Source organism: Arvicola amphibius, chromosome 3 (genome assembly GCF_903992535.2).
Source record: "Arvicola amphibius chromosome 3, mArvAmp1.2, whole genome shotgun sequence".
In the NCBI taxonomy this organism is placed as follows: domain Eukaryota; kingdom Metazoa; phylum Chordata; class Mammalia; order Rodentia; family Cricetidae; genus Arvicola; species Arvicola amphibius.
Window position 1 is genome coordinate 123,489,634 of NC_052049.1, and position 23,079 is coordinate 123,512,712.

General features: G+C 50.4%; 1 protein-coding gene and 1 long non-coding RNA gene across 2 annotated transcripts in view; one reads left to right on the forward strand and one right to left on the reverse strand.

The window, feature by feature from the left end:
• The window catches only part of Tmem266 (transmembrane protein 266), a 117,263-nt gene that overhangs the window by 84,516 nt on the left and 9,668 nt on the right, over positions 1–23,079 (forward strand). The window contains exons 6-8 of the mRNA XM_038323701.1: positions 7,099–7,155; positions 8,170–8,308; positions 10,743–10,858. Coding sequence (XP_038179629.1) covers positions 7,099–7,155; positions 8,170–8,308; positions 10,743–10,858 — 312 coding nt within the window. The remainder of the gene's footprint in view (positions 1–7,098; positions 7,156–8,169; positions 8,309–10,742; positions 10,859–23,079) is intronic.
• Positions 22,385–23,042, reverse strand: LOC119810291. The gene is made up of 2 exons (XR_005284730.1): positions 22,903–23,042; positions 22,385–22,813 (listed from the first exon to the last, which is right to left on the reverse strand). It is a non-coding gene; the product is annotated as an uncharacterized LOC119810291 (long non-coding RNA).

Consider the following 23,079-nt stretch of genomic DNA (forward strand, 5'->3'; position numbering starts at 1 on the left):
CAGGGTTCCCTTCACTATGTTAAGTCCAAGGTCCTCCCAACTCCCCCTAAGTCCAGGAAGGTGAGCCACCAAACTGACAAGGCTCACAGTGAGCCTGTCCATGCTGTAGAGTCCAAGCCCATTGCTGTTGTCCTTGGTTTCTCAGTCCTCCTCCGCCGTCAGCCACATTCAGAGAGTCTGGTTTGGTCACCTGTTCTATCAGTCCCATTCCAACTGGACTTGGTGGTCTCCTGTTAGATCTGTCCCACCGTCTCAATGGGTGAATGCACCCCTCATGGTCCTGACTTCCTTGCTCATGATCTCCCTCCTTTTGCTCCTCATCAGGACCTTGGGAGCTCAGTCCAGTGCTCCAATGTGGGGCTATGTCATTTTCTCCATCCAATGCCAGGTGAAGGTTCTATTCTACCTTGTTTTTTAAAGACAGGGTCTCTCACTGGCCAGTGGCTTACTAGTTAGGCTGGCTGCCCAGTGAACCCCAGGGTCTGCTCGTCTCCACCACCCCACCAACACTGGGCTTACAAATACCATGCCTGGCTCTAGTACTGAATTCAGGTTCTCAAGATTGCATGACAAGCACTTTACTGGGCTATTCCGTAGCCTATCTATTTATTTATTTTCGTTTTTTTTTTAAATGAAAGGGTTTCTCTGTGTAGCCCTGGCTGTCCTGGAGCTCGATCTGTAGACCAGGCTGTCCTCAAACTCACAGAGATCTGCCTGTCTCTGCCTCCTGAGTTCTGCTTTTAAAGGCATGCTATCCCACTGTCTGGCTCCCTGTCCTTTTTATACATCTTTATTTCAAAAGGAAAAATCCACTTTTGGTGTTATCTTTTCTGAGAACACTGAGTTAAATATCTGTCCAGTAATATCCAACAACTCATTTCATGACAGTCAACCAATAACCATGCTCAAATTATGCCATCCGTGACAGTCAACCAATAACCATGCTCAAACCATGCCTTCCATGACAGTCAACCAATAACCATGCTCAAACCATGCCTTCCGTGACAGTCAACCAATAACCATGCTCAAACCATGCCATCTGCGACAGTCAACCAATAACCATACGCAAACCATGACATCTGTTTGGCTTGTTGGCTTTTAGAAGAACTGGATTCACTGCTGTTTCCTTGGGTGTTTTTAATATACCAAAGCATCTTAAAACAAAACATAGGGATGCCTCGCAAAGAGATCAAGACCAGGAACACTAAAACAAAAAATCAACTCTGGAGCTGAAGAAATGACTCTACAGTTAAGAGCACTGGCTGATCATCCAGAGGGCCAGGGTTCAATTCCCAGCACCCACATGGCAGCTCACAACTGTCCATGACTCCAGTTCCAGGAGTTCTGACACCTTCACACAGACGTGCCTGCAGACAAAACAGCCATGAACATAAGATAAAAATAAATGATAAAAAAAATTTAAAAAACAGATTCTGAATTGAGAACTATTTTATGGTTCACTAGGAAACTTGTTTATCTGAAATTACTGATTTAATGAGTATTTGAAAGGAGCCAGATGATTCCTGCTGATCCATTTATTCCATTCACAGAGACCAGATTTACCCATGTGCAGTGTTGGCCTGTAGGATATGAGATGACACCTCAGGGCTTTTAGCTAGAATTGGTATCTTCCGAGAGCTGGTGAGGGAGAGGGTACAGGCTTAGAGAGACCCATGGCTTGTAACAAGGGGACGCTGCTGGGGCCCTAGGCAAAGGGGTCATGATGAAACTTTGGGGACATGGTTGGGGTTGGTGGTTGTCAGGACAGGAATTTGTGGAGCAGTTAGGAGAATGATTTAGCTGAGAGGGACTAAGACCCGGAGCCAGAAAGGCACAGTCAGAATGCAGAGTTAAAGGAACAGGGGTTGGATGGAGAGGGTGGACAGGAAGAGTCTGGGCGCAGGGACAGGAAGTAGAGAGCTCTGGGGGTCTGGCTTAGTCAGTGAGGGAGCAGTGATGTCCCCTTGCTGTTCTTGGACAGGTAGTCAGGAGGGACATCCAGGCTGGAGACATAGAGTTTGGGGCTCTGGGGAACTGGAGGTGGGTAAAGCCAAGGGTTCAGGGAACTAAAGAGAGGCAACAGCCCTGGGAGACAATTTTGGTGTAGGCAGAGGACATAGAAACCAGAGGACATAGAAACCTTCAAATGTAGCTAAGAAAAATGTAGCCATGGGGATGGAAGGAAAGTCCAGAGTGGGGCGGGGTAGAAGGGGAAGAAGGGGGTTGTCCTGGAAACAGTGCTCTTCAGCAGAGCGATTGTTAGCACCACAAATGGCCCAGCCCCGTAAACAGGCACCAAACAAGACACTCTCTAGGGTTTTGGCATCAGGGCTCATTGGTAACCCCGGAGACTGGGGACTGTTTTCCTTTGGCATCGGGAGCTGGAGACAAGTTGCAGCAGGTTCACTAGAGATGCCTTTGTTTAGCCCTTTTGCCTGGGAAGAAGGGGTGGGGAGTCAGTGGCTCAGTGGATACATGTGGTCCATGAGGGATTATTTATTTAAATTTTTAGAGTTGAAAATGTTTCTGTGCTGGGAGGAAGCTCTGGAACTAGAGCCTTGCTCATTCTCTGCTCAGCAAGGTCAGAGCCACTGCTCCATGTACCGTGAGTGCTCCACCAGCGTCAATCACTGCTCCATGCACTGTGAGTGCTCCGTCAGCGTCAGTCACTCACTGCTCCATGCACCGTGAGTGCTCCACCAGCGTCAATCACTCACTGCTCCATGCACCGAATGCTCCATCAGCATCAGTCACTGCTCCATGCACCGTGAGTGTTCCGTCAGCGTCACTGACTGCTCCATGCACTGTGAGTGCTCCACCAGCATCACTCACTGAGGTGGCAGGCACTCAATCACATACCTGCTGCCCCTTGCTTTGCCCTGTAGGCCTTGATCACATTCCTTTACAATGGGCAGGAGTCTGATGCCAGAATGCAGCAGCATGAGTGAGGAGAGACAATGAGGTCAACTTGCCTGTGAGCTCGGGGCCCCTGCAGGTATCAGCTGCTGTCTGGTTGGGTCTGCACCCTTTGGACCCTGGGAGGAGGCAGCCTCCTGAGTTAGCAGTCCTTGCTCTGGGGATTTAGAGGGAATAAGCTACAGAAAGGGATGCATTCTTTTTCTCCTTCTCAAAAGATACTTGGCACTTTGCAGACTTTTTATTTTAGGAGAGTGTCTCTGAGATTGGGTTTGTGCACCTGAGTGTAGTGACCACAGAGGCCAGAAGAGGGCATTCGATTTCCTGGAGCCGAAGTTACAGGTGTCCAGTGTGGGTGCTGAGGACCAACTCGAGTTCCTCTGGAAGGACAGTATGGGCTCTTAATCGTGGAGCCGTCTTTCCATCCCCAGAAACTCTCTTTTAAGAAAACTCAAGATTAATTAAGTTTCTCCTTCTGCAGGGTTTCCCACTGTATTAGTCAGGGTTCTCTAGAGGAACAGAACTGATAGGGTGAACACACATACAGTGAGACAGACAGAAACACACACACACATACACACACACACACACACACAGAGAGAGAGAGAGAGAGAGAGAGAGAGAGAGAGAGAGAGAGAGAGAGAGAGAGAGAGAGAGAGAATCCAATAGTTGTTCAGTTCCCAGGCTGGATATCTCAGACAGTCTTTAGTATCCTTTGGAATCCCAAAGAAATAGACTCTGATAGAAGGAAGGAAGGAAGCACTTAGCAACTTAGCATCAGGACAGATAAACTTGCCAGTGAGATCAAGCCAAGCAGGCAAAAAGTAAAAGCATCCTTCTCCATGCCCTTTTATATGGATTGCTACGAGAGGTGTGGCCCAGAATTGGGATGGGTCTTCCCACCTCAGATGACTCAATAAAGAGAAATCCCTCCCAGGTGTGCCCAGCTGCTTGGGTTTTAGTTAATCCCAGGTGTGGTCAAGTTGACAGCCACCACACCCACATCCTGTTTTATGGTTGTGTAGTTGGACCTTGATTCAGGGCTTCTCCTCTCACTGCTCATTTAACATCTAACCCCAAGGAAGACTTGTCCAGGATCTGCATCCTCCCAGGATCATCTCCAGCTCAGGGAGGGCTCGAGGTACCACTCATTCCCAACCCCATCAGGCTGAAGCATTGCTGGCCACAGCCTAGGGACTGGGGTGTTGCCTCACTCCGTTCAGGAAGCACCCAGCCAGGAGAAGCACCTCTTAAAACTGTGCCCAAAATTCACATCTATCCTAGCAGGCATTTATTCCTCTATCCGCTACCATCTCCAGACTGTGCAAGGCAAAGAGGGTGATTCTCCAAGGGGAGGGTCTCAAGCCATAAACAGGGGCAGGCCTTCTACCACCGGACTTTTCCCCTCCCTTTCCACTACCCCACGAAGTCAACTTTTCCTCCATCCTGATTAATGAGCTGGGCCTGATGGAGAAAAGATGAAGTGGAAAACAGATTTACCGGCCCCCTGAACCTCAGTGCCTGCACCCATCACCTGGAGTAGGTGCTTGGTTTGAAATAAATACCAAATGGATCATCTTTGCGGTGTGACAAGACTCTTCCATACTTTGCTGATCTGAGCCACCTGTTGAAGGCATCCAGACTGAAAAGGAAGGGACTGACAACCCTTACCTTCCACCCCACCCCCACCGTGGGAAAGAAGCAGCCTGGGCTGGGAAGTGAGTGTCTCTCAGCTTGCTGCTCTGCACTGGAGCTTTGTGGCAGCCCTGTTTATAAACATAGTCTAGGCCTTGAACCTAGAGTCCAGTACCCTGGGTCTCCCTGGGAGTCCAGAAAGCTGGTGTTTTAAACAAAACACCCCAGATGTTGCTGAGGCAGGACCACTGCACGTTGAGAAGCTTATCCTCAGAGATGCAGGACATACTGGGTTTTGGGGGTGATGCGGCAGGTCCTTTGGTCCATGTACACCAGTTTTCAGCACAGATATTTGCAGAGGGAAGGATGCTGTGGGTGGATGTGGAAAGGATGCCAGCAGGTGGGTTGCTATGGAGCTGGGTTTTCACTCTGACTTTGACCCCAACTGGAAACATCTGACTTGCTGAAGTGTGTCCTGGCCCCTTCTCCTTACAGATGTCTTTTGTGTGGTTTCTGCTGGCCTATGAAAGCAAGTCTCCCAGAACTGGAGGTCAGGTTCACAAATGGACCACCAAGGAGGTCAGGCGGGGGTGGTGCCCAAACTGCTTCACCTGCTTCCCTGGCACCACAGTGGTCTGCAAAACTAGATGCCCACATCCTTCTCAGGGGACCAGGGCCCCAGGGACTGTCTGCTGCCCTCTCTCTCAAGCCTGGCCATCCTTTTCTCCACCTCCCTACCCTACATTCTATAGACTCTTCAGCTAAGACAAGCCTTCTTTCATTTCGATACAGGGTCTCACTATGTAGCCCTAGATGACCTGTAACTCACTGTGTAGAGAAAGCTGGCCTCAAATTCTCAGAGGTCCACTTGCCTCAGCTTTCCAAGAGCTGGGATTAAAGGCCTGCACCACCACACTGCAGCCTTGCTTTTGAAGAAGTATAGCAGTTCTTCCTGAGACTCCCAAGAGTGAAATCACAGACGTGGACAATGGATCGGAGGCGGTCAGGGACCGGGAACATGGCATCACTGTTGAATGGTGCAGCTCTCATTGTCAGTTGTGTTACGGGTCTGGTGGTGGTTGCCACACATGAGCATATTTAATCTGGGAGATGTGAACTAAAAAGGGTAAAAAGGTAAACTCCGTGTGCCATGATTTACAGCGGCCCTTAAAGATGAAAAACAGTGGTAACAGTAGCCGTCCCATTACTCGTATTCGGCTCAGGCCATTTCCTTTCTCCCGGACCTTTTTGACAGGGAAGGCCCAGAAGTCAAGGGTGGATGGAGCTTTCAAAATAGAAAAGTACCAAGTTTCAAGTCCAGCAGCGTATGAGGGAGCAGGCAGGAGAGCATGTGGTGTTTCTACCCAGCTGGAGCATAGAGAGTGAAACCTCCCGCTCCAAATAACTTCTTTCTTCAGATGGTTAGGACCTTGGACAGCTTCTTTCATTGCCCTCTCTCTTGGTTAAAGGAGACTCACTCATGAGGAGGGCTGGCAGGGCACCTGACATCTGGCTCTTATTGGCATGTCCTAGATGACAGGTGATATTCTCATCAGTGTCTGGAGCTGTGTCATCTAACCCAGCTCTCCAGCAGAAGAGAAAAGTGGTGCCCAGAGGAGGGGTTTTTCAAAGAGCCGTTACTGTGTGCAACTTTAATAAGAGGTCTCGGAACACCCCCACCCCCACCCCCACCCAGAGCTCTTCCTACCCCTGGAGTTAAGGCTGGAAGAACAGGTTTTGTTGAGTAAGGAGTTAAGACAGATGTGTAAGCTTGCAGCTGCTGAAGACCCAACAGGCTTCCATCTCTCTCCTTCTGCCCTCTTCCCTGCCCTGAAGAAGGCACCACCATGCCTACACACCCACATTCTAGGAGAGGGAGAGAGGAAAGTGAGCAGAGGTAAGTTGATTTAAGGGCACAGCCCCCAAATTATACGTGGCACTTCTCGTCATCAGCCGTGAGCCCCTCCCAAGCCCCAGGAGAGCCAGGAGATGGTGTCTTTAGCTGCGTGGCTATGCTGAAGACTTAGTGCAGGACAGAGAGATATGGAGAGAAGCAACCTCCACCCTTTGCCATGGCGCAGTGACTAGGAAGTATGAGAAAGTTTGCAGATGTGTACATGATTTTGTCATGATGGGAGTGGCAAGAGACGATGCTGAAGAGGGCTGCAGAGTCTTGGGTATCATTCATTCTAAGGGGTTTGGAGTGTGTTTTGTACGGCCTTTGAGTGTAAGGACTTTGAAAGAGCCTGGTGTAAGGGATACCCAGGGGATAACACACAGGTAGGTGGAGGGGCAGAGCCTGAGGACAGAGGGGACCATAAAAGGCAAGGCCACCACTGTACTGGAACTGGGCTCTTGTAGTGGGGATGGGGAGGGTGTGTAGACTGGGCACGGAATGGAGAATAGTGAAGACCTTAAATAATATCTCTCTCTCTCTCTCTCTCTCTCTCTCTCTCTCTCTCTCTCTCTCTCTCTCTCTCTCTCTCTCTCTCTCTCTCTCTCTCTCTCTCTCTCTCTCTCTCTCTCTCTCTCTCTCCTGGTCCTCAGACTGTTCTACGGATTGTTGTGCTGGGGATCTGGGATTACATCGAAAACAAAATAGAGGTATTACCACTTTCTATCACCAGATCCTAGAAGCTGGGAATGTTTCTCATCTATCCCAAGAGCTCTCCCCCAGCATTTGACCACAGGGGTGCCACCTGGGTGGAGTGGGAGGAGGTGGAGGCTGGGAGGGAACAAACCCAGACATTTTCCAACTGAAGGATTTTCTTTAAAACTTCCCTTGAGATTCACAAAATATACACAGTTAAAGTTAAATCAATTTGAAAAGCCGGAGAGATGTATCTGAAAACAAATAAATCTACTCCAGAATGACCCAGTGGTGGAGCATGGCTCTGAGAAGCTGTGACCTCTCTTCTCAGTCTGGAGGTCCACACTGCTTCAGGGAGATAGGGGCTGGGACATAGGGAGAAGTCCCCATAGTGATGGAGGCCTGGAGGCGGCCAGCGTTTTATGCAACAGACCAAGGCAAGGTTAGGCTTAGGTATCCGGTGTTGACTGCATTTTCCTCCCTCTCCCCTATGTCTGTATTTTAACCTCTTTGAGCCCAAACCTGGGAGCCTACACAGAATGCCTGGCCTCAGAGAGGCCCACACAAGGCTTGTCTGGGGCAAACAGAGAGGAAGCCAGTGTCCAAGGCTTAATCGTGTGGACTATACCCCTCCTCTCCATGTTCTGCCCTCCTTGGCTCTGCACTTGTGAGAGGTGACACGCTGGCCCTGGAGTTTTGCCACCCACAGATAAAGAGACCCCTATGACCCTCAGTTCCTATTCTCACCTCAGTCTCTGCCCAGGGTCTAGGACATGGGATGCCGGCCTAAGGTTGTCCAAACTTGGAGCTGGAGAAGGGCTGGGGTCATGAGAAGTACAAAGAATGCTTGATCGTGTCCTGGAGGAAGAGAGTCCCTCAGAGAGAGTAAGAGCAGGTCAGCTGGAGAGGGGCTGAACTTCTTCAGGCAGACTACCTGGAGAATATGGCCCGCAGCAGCGGCCTTTCTGGCTGCCCTCCAGTCTGCCACACAGCCTGACTGGAGACACTAAAGTACACCCCTTCCTCAGGTGTTCGACGGGGCTGTGATCATCTTGTCCTTGGCTCCAATGGTGGCATCCACTGTGGCGAATGGACCCAGAAGCCCCTGGGATGCCATCAGCCTCATCATCATGTTCCGAATATGGCGGGTGAAGAGGGTCATTGATGGTGAGTAACCTGAGAGGGGTTAGCAAGGAGGCTGAGACTGTAGCTGTCAGTTGAGGAAGGAGCACTCAGGGCGCTATGGTGAGCGTGGGGTGGAGGGTGTGACTCCCAGTGTGGAGAAAGCCAAGCCTGCCCCGCCTCTTCAGCATGGTGTTCTGAAGCTACCCACACAGTTATGTGTCACAATCACGTGTCACACATGTGAGTGTCCTGATCCCCCTTCCCATGCAGCTATTTTTTTGTCTTTTGTTTGTTTGTTTGTTTTGTTTTGTTTGAGACAATCTCACTATGTAGCCTTGGCTGGTCTGGAACTTGCAATGTAGACACCAGGCTGGCCTTGAACTCAGGGAGATCCACTTGTCTCTGCCCCCCAGGTTAGTGCTGGGATTAAAGGCGTACACCACTACACTCAGCTCTGATACACTACTGTGTTCATGCAAGGCCAGCCTTCACATAAGACTGGGCCTCAATCCTGAAGAATAGTGTCATATGATTGAGACATGGTCAAGAAGGTAATGATACAGGGAGGACCTCTGGTGTCATCGCAGGGAAATGAATAAAAGACCCACATCACTGGACTCCCAAAGATGGTTCTCAGATACAAAGGGCATTGCAGGGAGGCCCACTTGTACAGAGCTAGCAGGTTGGGTTGCTTCCTCTCCAAAGAGATGGTATGGGAGGTGTCCAGTGACTCCCAAGGACCCCCACTCCCTTTCCTTATCCTGAGAGGCGAGGTACCTCAAAGGACTATTGGAAGGCAGATTAGAGCCACTACGATAGCTGTCACGTTTCTTTCCAGTACGCAACGGCACACTTCCCACAACAGCATCTGCTGGGCAGGGGCAGGGCAGGAGGAAGGACTTCCTGGGTCTTCAGTCTGTCTGGGAGAGAACAGCCTCTCATCCTCCCCACCTATGAACAGGAGGACAGCGGTTCTTTTCCAGTCTTGGCTATGTCTATCGTTATATAATGTACAGCATCTTCATTGAATTGGGGAGAACTGCCCAACTTAGGAAGTCTGGGATGGCTTGAGGTGCTCATCCAACACATTCTCCTTATTTGACAGATGGGGAAACTAAGTCAAAGAAGGGTAAAGGGCCACACTGTGAATGGTGCTAAGGACCATGATTGAGGCCCAGGACACACACACACACACACACACACACACACACACACACACACCACCTCAGTGCTCTCTTGGCTGTTCAACCCATCCCTCCTGCTTAGGGTCTTGGTTCTGTTCATGAGAACATCTGCTCCCCTCTAGATCCTGCCAGCTGTGGATAGGGAGGATGAAAGCCCCTTGTGAACTGACTTCTCTGCTCACACTTGGTAATTCCTGTTCTCACCCTGGGTGTGAACTGGTCTCAGCAACAGCCCAGGCAACAGCGGTTAGGGACAGCTTGGAGCTGGGAGGCTATAGGGGCTCATTCCGTCCTTCTCCTCAGGGCTGGGGTGTGAAGAGGTCTAGAATACAGTGCTTAGAGACACATGTCACCTGTCACTGGGTGTTCTGAAAAACTGGAAAGGGCTGGCCTTTGACCCTAGGGAATAAATTGCAGAGCTCAAGATCTAGAGTTGATTCTCAGACTCCTATGGGTTCCAGAGCTGCTAAGTTCAAAGACCCCCCCTCTGCCAAGGGCAGGGCTTGTGCGGCTACTGTTAGCTGAGAAATCATGGGGACCCCCTACTCAGAGCCCTGGCTTTCTCCTGATCTCACTGTGTATCGTCAGTAACATCATCTGTAACAGAGACCCAGAATGTCACTGGCTTACCCAGTGGACATGCTCACTTCTCTCTCAGGGAACTCTGCAGAAGGTGGCAGATGTCACTCACCACCTATAGCACATGCCACTTGCTCTCTACTCAGTGTGCTAAAAACACTTCCTGTTTTGTTGCTGTGCTGCCCATAACCTACTCCTCAGAGTCACTTCATGGTCCAAGATGGCTGTACCGGTGCTAACCACCACTCCTCATTCTAGCCAGGAAGGATAGAGGGAGAAGGTACAGAGCAAGAGGAGACCCCCCACACACACACACACATACTAATAGGTGTCTGTCTGTCTATCTCCCTACCTACCTATGCCTGCCTCAGAACTAGCCTTTGATTGTTGACTGTGTTTCAGTTATACCCTATACCTGTGGGATCTGAGGTTTCTAACTCTGACAGAATTTGTCTTATGGCCTCCTGTGACTATAACAGATGCTAGAATATAGTCATTCTTTGTAAAAAGTTATACCAACAATATGGGGCTATGTCACTATGGAAGAGAAGGGGCTGAGTTTGGCTTGTGGCCCCTCTGTACTTTCTGGATGCCTTGGGCACCTCCCCCACCCCAGCTCCACAAAGTAAGTCTGGGCTCTGAAGCAGCTGCTGGCTCCTCAGCCCAAGCCCAGCCGCTGGCCAGGTCTTCACAGGGCTCCCTCTGTCTTCCAGCATACGTCCTGCCGGTCAAGCTGGAGGTGGAGATGGTTACTCAGCAGTACGAGAAGGCCAAGGCCATCCAAGAGGAGCAGCTGGAGAGGCTGACACAAATCTGTCAGGAGCAAGGGGTGAGTAACACTTTCAGGTCTACCCATCTCCTTCCAGGCCTTGCTGAGGACCCTGTAATGCCAGGAAGCCAGAGCTTAGGAACTGCAAAAGTCCACAGGCATCTCTCAGCTTCCAGCTGTACCTCAGACCCAGCCCAGGCTCCATTCACTGCAGAGTTCAATAAATGTGTGTTTAGTGTTTCCTTTGGCTCCTCAGTGACAAAGCCACCCAGCAGATGAGTGGGGAAAGTTGTGGAATTGCCACCACAGGTTGATCCTAGGAAATATTTCCACAGGACTGTGCATACAGCATCTTTAAATCAACCCCTTGGGATGTCTGTCCATGAACCAATTCTTTTTCTGTACTTCGGGAACATGGCCTTTCATTTTCACCAAGTGTCCCTGTGGGACTGGAAGAACCACTGTGGATCCAACCATTAGCACATTGTTCAGGGGCCCCTTGGACCACGGCAGTCCATATGGGATTCTACTCTAAAAAAGACAGCAGTGCAGCCCCTAAGCGGCTGCCTCTCCAGATCTTTCATCAGTGTACCCAGCCTGGCCATCAGGGATCTGCTCTGGGCTGCACTTGAGCTGGGCACCAGAAACACCACTCCAGATGGACTATGGCCCAGTTCTCTCATGGTGGGAGCTTTGGGGACTGCATTTGGTGACCAAAGCATTTGCAGAGGCAGCCTGGTGCTATGCATGTCTCGCAGGGACCCTGTAGACCATGGAGGATTTGCAGAGGAGCTGGGCTGAACAAAGCCATTTGGGAGGAGATCAGGTCAGAGGCCCCAGTTACAGCGTGAGAGAGGGAACTAGGCTAACCTGCAATGGCTATGCACTTTGTGAGCCAGGAAAGGCAGCGGGAGGGGAGGGCTGGGCTGAAGGGGCTCTGGGCTGATTAAGGCATCTGGGAAAAGATAAAGTGGCTCTGTGGGAATGTTACTCTTCCTTGGATCTTTCTGGTTGCTTCTGGGGAGTGGGTAAGAGGGGACAGGTGGGGACAGAAAGCCAGGGAAATAGCAACCCCCTGGGTGAGCACACACCTGGGTTTAGGCTGGGAGTCTGAGAAACTGAGGGGAGGCAGCTGGAAGCATCGCCCAGAAACCAGTTTGCAGAGTGGATCAGAGAACTCTTGGTCCCCTGCACAGCAGGAAAATACTGCTGCTGTTGGCAGCTTGAGAGGCTCAAAACTGCTGCATCCTAAATGTACAGATGCCCAGCAGGGCACAGCCCTACCACAAGCCACCATCAGCCACATGGTGCTTCACGGCCAGGAGGAACCCCTAGTGGCAAACTCACAGCATATCCTGTGCCCTGAGCCATTCAGGTTCAAGTCACTCTCCACATCCAGGCTCTTTTCTCCGGGTCCTGGGGAGGGAACTCCCTCAGAGTCGTACAGGAAAGCGCAATAAATAAAGAAGATTCTTGCCAGGTAGTGACATCTGGGAAAGAGATGAACAGAGACGAACTGTTTTAGTTTAAAAAGCACCTGAAGCCTGTCATCTTAGTTAAGACTGCAGAGAGGGATAGACAGCTGGGATCCCTGTGGGCTGAGGGGGAGGGGGAGGAGGTCGCCTGGTGGAGCAGGGCTTGGCTTCTGCAGAGAGAGTAGGAAGCAGGCCACTTCCCTCAAAGCTGGAGCCCACTCCCCAGAGGCCAGAGACAGCACCACATTGCAGTATGAGCCAAAGCTTGGGACAGCCACACAACAGCTACCCCCAAGATGTGTCAGCTGTGGATCTTAAGTTAGCATGTGGAGTGATCAAGAATAGCCAAGGGACAGACTTGAGTCCAAGCCAGCCCTGTTGCTTAGTGACTCTGTGCGCTTTGAATGCTGATAGAACTTTGGTTTTGTTAATCTGAAAAAATGGGGGTAATAATAAAACCCCAAAGGGTGGTTATGAGATTTAAATACTGACTAACAGGCTCACTCAAGCTGCTTGCTCACTCCTGCATGCACATGCTTTAGTAATAAGTCTGAGTGGTAAATTGCCCACGGGCACCCCCCTTGTAGAGGCAGGCACAGATATAGGTGTCCTACCTATAATGCTCTTCTTCCCCAGCCCACCTTGTTCGGACCTATTCCTTATTGTATGTTTTCTTTTGGGGCTCAGTGAAAGCATTGCTCAGAGCTGGCGGTGCATGCCTGAGGCATCCAGAAGCAGGAAGATTGAGAGCTCAAAGTCAGCTTGGTCTGAGTTCTCAGCCTGTGCTACATAATGAGACCATGTCTAAAACAAACAAACAAACAAAAACAAAAGAATATTGCTCATGCCAGGCAGGGGCAGCCTGATTCACACTGACTGAATCCCCGCCCCCTTGCAGGCATTGGCCCAGACTCCTGGGTAGTCTAGAGAGTGTTCCCAGGATCCCCAGCCTGCTGTCCACCTAGCCCTGAGGTCCCCAGGTCACCTCCAGACCACCGTTCTAGTCGCACATGCACCGACCACATGAGAACTCAGAGATTCTCTGCTCTCCTCATTCTCACAATCCCTTCTGACCACTTGACACCTTCTCATTCCTCAGAGCCTGTGAGGAAATGGGCCCGGTAGGGATGACACACAGTAGTCCATTCTTGTCTCGGAACCCTGGCCAGCTCCTTGCAATGTGGGGTGCACTGATCCCACAACCCTCAGCTGTGAGGAACTCTACTTAATGATTTCTTTTCCCCTGACGGGACTACAGCCAGAGGTGTAATCCCTGTGGTGTCTGGGGAGGCAATGTGGACCCTCTCTCTCTCTCTCTCTCTCTCTCTCTCTCTCTCTCTCTCTCTCCCTCCCTCCCTCCCTCCCTCCCTCTCTCTCTCTCTCTCTCTGTCCCAGCCATTTCAAATATCAAAGGCATATTAGATTAGTGGTTCTGTTCATGTGGCACCATATTCTTCCGAGTCACCGGACAAGCTGCTTCTGAGATTTCACGCTCATCAATGCCCAGGCTCTTGCTGTAATTCTGAAGCACACCGCACAGCCCCATCTGCTCTGCTCTTTGCCCTTCGGGTCTTGCAACAGCTCTTGGCCCTCACTAGTACAGTCTGGACTGGCATCCTGGGGGAGTTAGTGTTTGTCCTCTGTGGAGTTACGTGGGACTAAGAGGAGGTGGACTTTCCTTACCCAGCCACTTTCGCCTTGAGATTTGGGAGAGATACTGGGGGTCTGGGGTCACTGTAGGGTGACTTGGGGCCAAGCCTCTAAGGAGCCCTGTGGTACCCGTGTGCCCCTTAGTGCAGCCTCGACCCTGGACAAGCATCAGTCCCCAGAGAGGCATTCAATGGATGGCAGGCTGCTTACAGGAATTGCCAACAAGCTGGTTCCTGCCTTTGCTCCTCCAGCAACTGGCTGTTTCCCCTCCAATCCCTGCGCACCAGCTTCTATATGGAAAGACGGAGGCAACAAAGTTGTTACTGCACAGGTGCTACAAGGGGCAGCTTAACTGAATGACCCCTATGGAGGTTCTCAATGCATGAGACAGTGCAAATACTCCTGAATGGGCTTCCAGAATGCTCATTGTTTACAAATGCACTGTCCAATACATGTCTTTCAGCTCGTGTGGTCAAGATCAGCAGGCTAGGTTTTGTTAACTTCTCTACAGATGGGAAGACTGTCCCTTACCTGAGTGTAGTTTCCTGTGGAATAGAGCCCAGGCTTCTGGGTCATTTCCCTATACTGAAATAGGGTGTCCACACAAGGCATGTCTAGTAATGGTGAGTACTCCTAGCTGCTGCATCAATTGGGGCAGGAAGATGCTAGCATGTTTGTCATGAATGCTTGAGGCCCTACCTGAGTTCAGATCTCTAGCGCTTACATGAAAAGCTGTATTTGTGGCACATACCTGTAACCCCAGTACCGGGGAAGTGGAGACAGGAGGATGCCTAGCTGACACTGTGAGCTCCAGTTTTAGTGAGAGACCCTTTTAGTATCAAAAGGTAAAGTAGACGGCGATTGAAGAAGACATCCAAATGTTGACTTCTGGCTTCCTCATATGCTGCGCATATATGCACCTGTAACACCCATGTACACATGTGAATGCTTATACAGACACACAGAGAACTCTCAAGACTTAACCCGTGAGGAGTGTGATTGTCATTCTGATTGCCAGGGCGGGTTGCAGTGGACAGAACATGGGGAACTATATGTTCCACTGTCACTCTGGCCCTAGGCTCCTTCCATTGTGTGGCTCCTCTGGGTCTTCCCCACTGAGCAGTACAGAAGAAAGGAGAATGAAGAACAGGTCACAAGTCTTTATTTGCCAGGTCTGAAAGTGGTGGCATTTCTTCTGCCCTTATTTTATTGCAGATCTTACAAAACTCAAAGATACTAGATGTTGGTGATAGTCACCTGTGTGCCCCCAAATAGAAAAAAGTCACTACACTATTATCTAACCCATAAAATGAGTTTTATGGGCTCATAACCCTCTTGCATCATGGGAGGCACAGTCCCAACTCACCAAAATCCTCCCTGAAAGAGATTGTCTCCCTGATCGGTTTCCCCAAGAAAAAAGATGAGAATTTCCGCCCAAGTTCTACATATATCTAAGGCAGAAAAGGCAGAGGGATACAATACCCCATGTGCTTACATGCCAGAGCTCGGGAAGGTTTGTGGGTATGGAGGGCAGGGTGTGCAGGCTTGTGGGTGCAGAGGGCTGGGTGTGCAGGCTTGTGGGTACGGAAGGCTGGGTGTGCAGGTTTGTGGTGCAGAAGGCTGGGTGTGCAGGCTTGTGGGTATGGAGGGCAGGGCGTGCAGGCTTGTGGGTGCGGAAGGCTGGGTGTGCAGGCTTCTGGGTGTGGAAGGCTGGGTGTGCAGGCTTGTGGGTGTGGAAGGCTGGGTGTGCAGGCTTGTGGATGCAGAGGGCTGAGTGTGCAGGCTTGTGGGTGCAGAGGGCAGAGTTTGCAGGCTTGTGGGTGCAGAAGGCTTGGTGTGCAGGTTTGTTGGTGCAGAGGGTAGGGTGTGAAGGCTTGTGGGTATGAAGGCTTGTGGGTGTGGAGGGCTGGGTGTGCAGGCTTGTGGATGCAGAGGGCTGGATGTGCAGGCTTGTGGATGCAGAGGGCTGGGTGTGCAGGCTTGTGGGTGCAGAGGGCTGGTTGTGCGGACTTGTGGGTGTGAAAGGCTGGACGTGAACCAAAGCCATCATCCTGGCCTCTTTCTGCACCTGGTTCTGAGAACTCCAAGTGAAGCTCACAGCTCTGTACAAACCGCTCACCTTTGAGGCTGTGCCCAGAGCTGAGAGAATGGGCCAGAGGACAGGATAACAGGAAACATGTTCTATACTACTTCAACAGTGGCTCCTTTTAAAGAGCTCCTTCCTTCCCTGCAGAAGTCTTCAGCCCCACCTTTTTGGCACAATAGCCTCTGTTACCTGAACTTTTCAAATTTTCCACTGGGGGAAGTCGAGTTATTATTACTTTTTAACATGGGAAGTGGTTTGTAAAACAGCCGATAGCTTTAGTGACAAGCCTATTTAGCTGATAAAATTAGCCATCAGAGAAATAGCATATGTTATCCTTTTATGATAATTTAAATTTATGGCCATCTACCAGTCATCTCCACAGTGGATGGGAAGGGGCCAAGGTCGATTTCAGCCTCACCCTGCTCCTAAATCATCAGTGTGCAACCGTCTCCCGATTTTTATTGTTACCAACAATGGCGAAACTAATGGAGATAAACATTGGAAGCCATCCCAGTGGCAGATGGCTTTGAAGGCAGGGCAGCCTGTGCAGACAGCACTGACAGAACGGAGCCAAATTATTGTTATTGCATTAGATGCCATCGAGATGCTGGCCAAAGTGTGCATTGATCAGGTTGCAGCCTATGTCAATTGGACTCCGTGGCCAGTCCATTAAAGGCAGAGAAGGCTGGGTGTGGCCACCGTGGAAGGGCCTGGTTCACTCCGGTAATGCACACTTCGGGGCTCTTGGTGGATCCCTGCAGACCAGGTTGGGTTATCTGATTAGAAATACCTACCTAATAATGTGCAGCGGGTGGGGCCATGACTGTGCTTTAATTTTTTCCTAGCCTAGGGATGGGCTTTTGCATAATGTTTGCTAGTGGAAGAATTGCTTCATTTTGTCATTAGAGGTACTGCATACCTACCTTGCTCAGAGACCAGGCTCTTGTGAGCTCTGGAGATCCTGGGGGGCAGGTCTTTCTTCAGGTTGACTGCAGGGTTCTACAAGTTGGGGGTGTGTGCCAGTCATGCTTATGTGGCCTAGAAGATTCTTTTTTCTCTCTCTTTTTTTCCTCTTTTTTCTTGAATAGATCCAGCTGATGGCTATCGTTAGTTTACGAAGCTTAGGGCTAGGTTTCCTTTTCTTTCTTATGAGGAGAGGCAGTTAGTGAACACATGAACACGTGCCCTGCCGCTGAGCCACACTCCCAGATGTGTGATTTATTGCTTCTGTCCCATTCTTTCATTCATCTCCTCTGGGGCTCCAACTGGGTTTCACATCTTTCAGTTTCTATTCTCCTATTGCCTCTCCTCCACTGGTAAGTGTGGTACTTTTATAAACCTATCTCCCATTTTGAAGCTCAAGAACTGTCTTTCTCCTTGCCCAGTCTCTGTAACACTACCTGAGTGTTCCTTCAGATACTATAATCATAAAGTGTGGTTTGAGTAGCATTCCCCAGTGGAAGGTAATTAAAGGACTACATAGCCCAGTCTGGTCTTGAACCTGCAGATCTCTTGGCCCACCTAGTTCTTCAGGTGTTACAATTCTGGGTGTAGGTCACTGTCCCTGGCTCATTTTCTTTCACGAATCATCATTTCAGATGGTTCCATGTTAGCCCGACTGCTCACCCATCTGCCTCTATTAACTGCTTTCGCTTCTATAAGCGATGTCTCGTCCCTGCTCCTTCGCATGGGTAGTCAGCCTCACTATGTGCTACACACTGTGTGTGAGAGCTCTGGATGACGTTATCCTTCTTCAGGAAAGGCTTGTGTCATCAGCACCAGGGTTGGCCTTCACGACAACACTGAGGATTAACAGATATTGAGCTTCATTACCCCAGCCTAGCCTCAGCGCCCAAGCTGGGGTCTCAGGGCAAGACTCCAATCAGCCAGTTCACTTGTCTTGAACTGGATAGAGAGTGAAATGAAGCCCCCAAAAGAAAAGGGATGTATCCGGTGTGAGGGGAGGGATAGACTGAGCGCTCGGGTCTTCCCTCAAGTCCGGCTTTGTTCTTGTGGGAACCTCATGTTGTTCTCCGGCGGCCACCATGCGACGACTGTTTGGCTGATCTACCCACAAGGCTCTAAGTTCCCTGACACATGGTCATAGACACCAAGGGCTCCATCTTCTGCTTTGCTTCTGTTACACCTTGTGGTCCTGGCCTTCCCATCCCCTTTCCCCTCTGCACAGAAGGCTCCTTTCACCTCCCAGCCTCAATTAACTCATCTGACTAATAACAGCCTGCCATTCCGCTAACAACCCATCAGTCAGCCAGGGGACTTGTATGGGGTAGCGTTAAGTAGCACGAGAGTCAGGAGCCAGTGACTAAGGGTCTCACTGGGGCACACTGAGAAACCCCCATGGGTGGTGTCAGCCAGTGGACAGAGCAGAAGCCATCTGGCTCCTCCGTAGTGCTTGCATAAGGAATCAGCCATTCTTTCCCAGAGTGAAGCCTGATAGCATCCAGCTACCCTCCATCCTCTTGACGTGAAGTGTCTAAAAACCTACCCTGGCGAGCACCGAGGTGCACACCTTTGTTTAACACCGGTACTCAGGAGGCCGAGGCAGGTAGACCACTGTAGACCACTGTGTGTTCGAGGCCACCCTGGTTTATATAGTCAGATACTCTATACCTAGATACCTCTATTATAGCAGGCTGCCCTCTCTCTTACCCTCAATCGTGTAGGGACATTTTCACCGCCCCCACCTCCCACCCGGCTTTCCTCCCATCGCTTTCAGCCCAGCCTTCATCCTAGTCCAAATCTGGCCATCTCTGCTCAGGACCCCTGCAGCAGGCCCCAGTGGGGATCCCCACATCTCCCTTTCTCCAGCCTGCAGTCAGCATGGTGCTCTCTGTCGCTCCTCTGGGTCACAGCACTGATGCCACCACTCTGCCCTGTGTGAAGTTTTCAGCTGTTTTGTGTTGCTCTTTAAATAAAGACTGAAGTTCCTGACAGGCTCTGCCTGGTAACCTTTCCCTGCCTCAGGTACCACCCCAGGACAGGACTTGTGACTCTCAGAGGCGAGATGTCCCTTGCAGCACCATAAGCCATCTCTTTCCTGGAATCACCCAGGACTCACCTTTAAGCCAGGTCAGGCATTTTCATTCCAAAACGTGCAGCAGAATTTCAACATGGCCCCTACCTGACGTCTGAATGAATGAATGAATGAATGAATGAAGAGAAGACAACATGGCCTTGGTGTTCACATCTTCAGTTCAAAACTTGTTTCTGGGCATATGCGGTCTTGGGCTGGGCAGGCCCTGACCTCCGGCTGGCTGGCCTGAATTCCAGTGAGACTCCCCAGAGCAGCTCCGTATTGATTACAAGCCATCAATAATGCATCCCTTCAGAGGGGCCTGGGAAGCCATTAGCTGGGCCCGCAGACTCTGATGCATGGCCTTGGAGAAAGTGGCTGCATGTGCCCCTGGGAAGTTCCCATCAGCCTAGGCAAGAGGGCTCCTAGCCCCACAGAGCTTGGGAAGGTTACCTCATGGGCTCTCATTGACCTTCAGTACCTTGTTTCTAGAGAAGTGGCCCCTCCCTCCCTGCAAAAGAGGCCCCAGTACAATCTGCAAGCCGTGTTTTGTCCTCTCACACCCTGGAGACTGCCAGTCCTGTTTGATTGCTGGGCTATTGAGATCCGGTGTCTGGAGTCAGGCGTTAGGACCAGTGGCTGCGCTGGGGTTGGGGTCCATGTCAGACCCGGGTTTGGGCTGAAAGCATAGCAAGGACTCACCATCATGTGTGACCAAGTTCAGGGTTCCGTGTATGGCCAGTAATGGAGACTAGGACTGCTGAGTCTACACTGGGTGTGTAACAAGGATCAGAGCTCAGCTTATGTGCTACAATCTTTGTCTCTACTTCGGGCTATTGAAGCTTGGGCTGTAGCTAGAGTTAGCTCAGTCTGAAACCACAGGACTGAAGAAACTAATTAGTTTTACTTCATGTATTCAGCAGCACCCGAGTTCCTCCTGTGTATACACACCAGCACAGACAAGGTCAGAGTCTGTGCTTTTGCATATTCTAGGGGGTGTAGTATATCCCAGCATTGGTACAGCACGGCTCTTACTAGACTGGAAGAACCAATCTTGCCCGTTTCTCTGTTTCCCATGACACTGTGCTGGTAGCTTAAACTCAGCCAGGATGAGCATTGCCGTGCAGTTCAGAAGGGGCATATGCTGTGAATTAAGCAGATTTTGCTTTGGTTAGTTGTTTTTTTTAAAAAATGTTTGTTTTGTTTTATTTATTTATTTTTGCATGCAAAGTAGCAAGTTTCTTCGTGGCATTTTTGTGCCTATTAAGGTTTTATTTCTTCTTTATCAGCACACCACTGGGTATGAAAGATAAGCTAATGAATGCTGTAACCACACATTTGCATCTGGCCGCCTCTCAGATGCCACTAGATGAGGGTTGAAGGGAACAGCCAAGTGCATGGAGCTTAGGAAACAGTCTTGTAGGTTGGGTCAAAGAGGATACCGATTTCAAGGGCTTTAGGCAAAGTGGAGAAAATAGTGTCTGACATGGCCACAGAGGAGGAAAACGGGGCCAGTTCTGCCCTCAGAATCGTAGAGATTCTGGGAGGAAGGGGGCATAGCATGAAATGAATATCAGGGCAATGGGACTGGGTAAAAGTCTATTCGGAAATTTAAAATACTCCAAGGCTTGTCTGACCAGGAGGCTAGACAAAGAGGCCATCATGGGTTTGCTCTCTGGAGAAATGAAACCAGAGGCTCAGCACAGAGGCTTCGGATTGGGCAGGTGCCTGGGGAGAGAGACACAAGGCTGAAACAAGAGTTCAGAGAAAGCTCCCCTTCCCAGTGATGTCCTAGTGCCCTGCCCTGCTCCCAGTGCAGAAGCACCCACCCAGAGGCCCATCAATGACACATGAACGAACTCTCTGGAAACATGAGTGGTCCCAGACACAAGCGTGCAGATACTGACCCTGGGAGCTGTCCCATGCCAGGTCACTGCTAGGCCATTCCAGTGGCCGTAAATGCTTCCAGCTGCGCCCATGGTTTACTTTCATGAAAATAAATGAATTGGGGGCTGGAGAGATGGTTCAGCAGTTAAGAACACTGGCTGCTCTTTCAGAGGACCCAGGATCAATTCCCAGCACCCACATGGCAGCTCACAACCGTCTGTAACTCCAGCTCCAGGAGTTCTGACACCTTCACACAGACACATATGCAGGCAGAACACCAATGCACATAAAATAAAAATAAATCAAAACCAAAACTAGGCCTGTGGGTGTGGCACAGTTGAGAGAGTGCTTGTCTAGTGTGCAGGAATCTTCGGGTTCTAGTCCCAGAGCTGCATGGAACCAGGCACAGTAGCATCCTAGCACCCAAGAGGCATGGGCCAAGCATCAGAAATTTAAGGAGAGTCTGAAGCTAGAGGAGACTATGTGAGGCCCTGTCTAAGAAAGAAAGGGAGGGAGAGAGGGAAGGAGGGAGGGTTGGAGGGAGGGAGGGAGGGAGGGAGGGAGGGAGGGAGGGAGGGAGAGAGACAAAAGTATCTCAGTGCAGTAGTGTGATACAGAGAACTCAAAGAGGCCGATGTGACTGAGGGTCTGTCTGGTAGGCTGCCATAGGTGGGAGACCAGGATAAGACCCTCAGAGTGGAGATCAACCATGTGATCTGGGACAGAGGGAACAGTTGGGAAAGTGCCTTGTGCCTTTACAGAACAGCCAGAGACTTGAGGAAGCAAGTTGGCAGGGTGGGCAGACCCAGGCTGCTGTGAGGAGGCTTTTTGAGCCAAGGGCAGGGAGTTTGGACTTTCTCCCAAGTGAGGTGGTAAACCACTAAGACTTATGAACAGGGTGTCGTGATCTGATTTAGGTTTGCCAGAGCCCATGTGTGAATATGCAGCTGTCAGTCAATGGGCAGCAGCAGACCTGGAGACAAGTGAGCGGCGTAGGAAAGCATCTGAAGATGGACCCGGACTAGGGAGTGTGGGATGCCCAGAGGACAGTTTGGACTGTAGCTAACATGGAATAAAAACATCTTGAGGGGCAGATCTGCGGAGACAGTGGAGTGCTGTTCTGACCTAGTGAACTGGCTACACGTGACAGTACAGAGCAAGTCTCACATTCTAATAAGGGGTCTGGGCTGTTTGGGGGCTCCTGGCAGGGACAAGTAGTTAACAGACACAGCATTGGCACCCTCGCCAGGTTAGACGGGGTACAATGTGCACTTTGAACACTAGGTGGCAGTGAATACTCATTACTGTTTAGCCCACACAGACCCTTCATTGTCCTACACGCAGATATCAGATTTCCCCTATAAGATTTGGAGCGAGGACACCTATCTTAGTCGCAAACGCCAGACATTTAGAAGCCTCTCTAAGAAGCGTTCTAACAGTGACGATGATGGCGATGGTGTTACCGCTGAGATTTTTATTTCTTACCATGTCTTCAGAAAGGGACATAAAACTCAGAGATATAAAATTGTATCTACTTTTTACTTGATACTCAGTATCAAGAAACTGAGGCCAGAGAAAGTGAAGGGCCTTCCCAAGGTCACATATCTCGGCACTATCTAGCGGAGAGCCATCTCCCACAACTCGTGGGAGAGGAAAATGGATATTACTAGAAGACATATAAGCTGGACCAGCATGTATGTGAAGCCAACACACTTAAGCTGTGCTAGCTTGGGGGTGGGTGAGGCGTCTTCTTCCATTCAGCACCTGTCGGAGCCGCCTGAAGAGGGCTTTCCTGATATTAATCCTTGGAGGCACACAGGTAGCTAAAGGCGTGTTCAAATTCGATTTCCTCACCACCGGTCCAGTGGTCCAGCGTGGTCTTCCTACAAACAACAGCTGTCTTTCTAGTCACCGCCATTTTCTTAGAGTAGGGCCTGGCCTCACAGTTCCCGAGACAAGGGGTCGCACTTACTGCTCGTTAAAGGTTCCGATGTGTTTAGTGTTGGTGAGAGCACACTGAGGAATGCAGCGTCCCGCCTTTGGATGCTCAGCCCTTTTATCCCTAGATCCTAGTATGCCGTCCAGGTGCAAAGCTACGAGTGAGGTTGCGACCCCCGTCCCCACCCCCATCCTTCCCCCACCCTAAAAG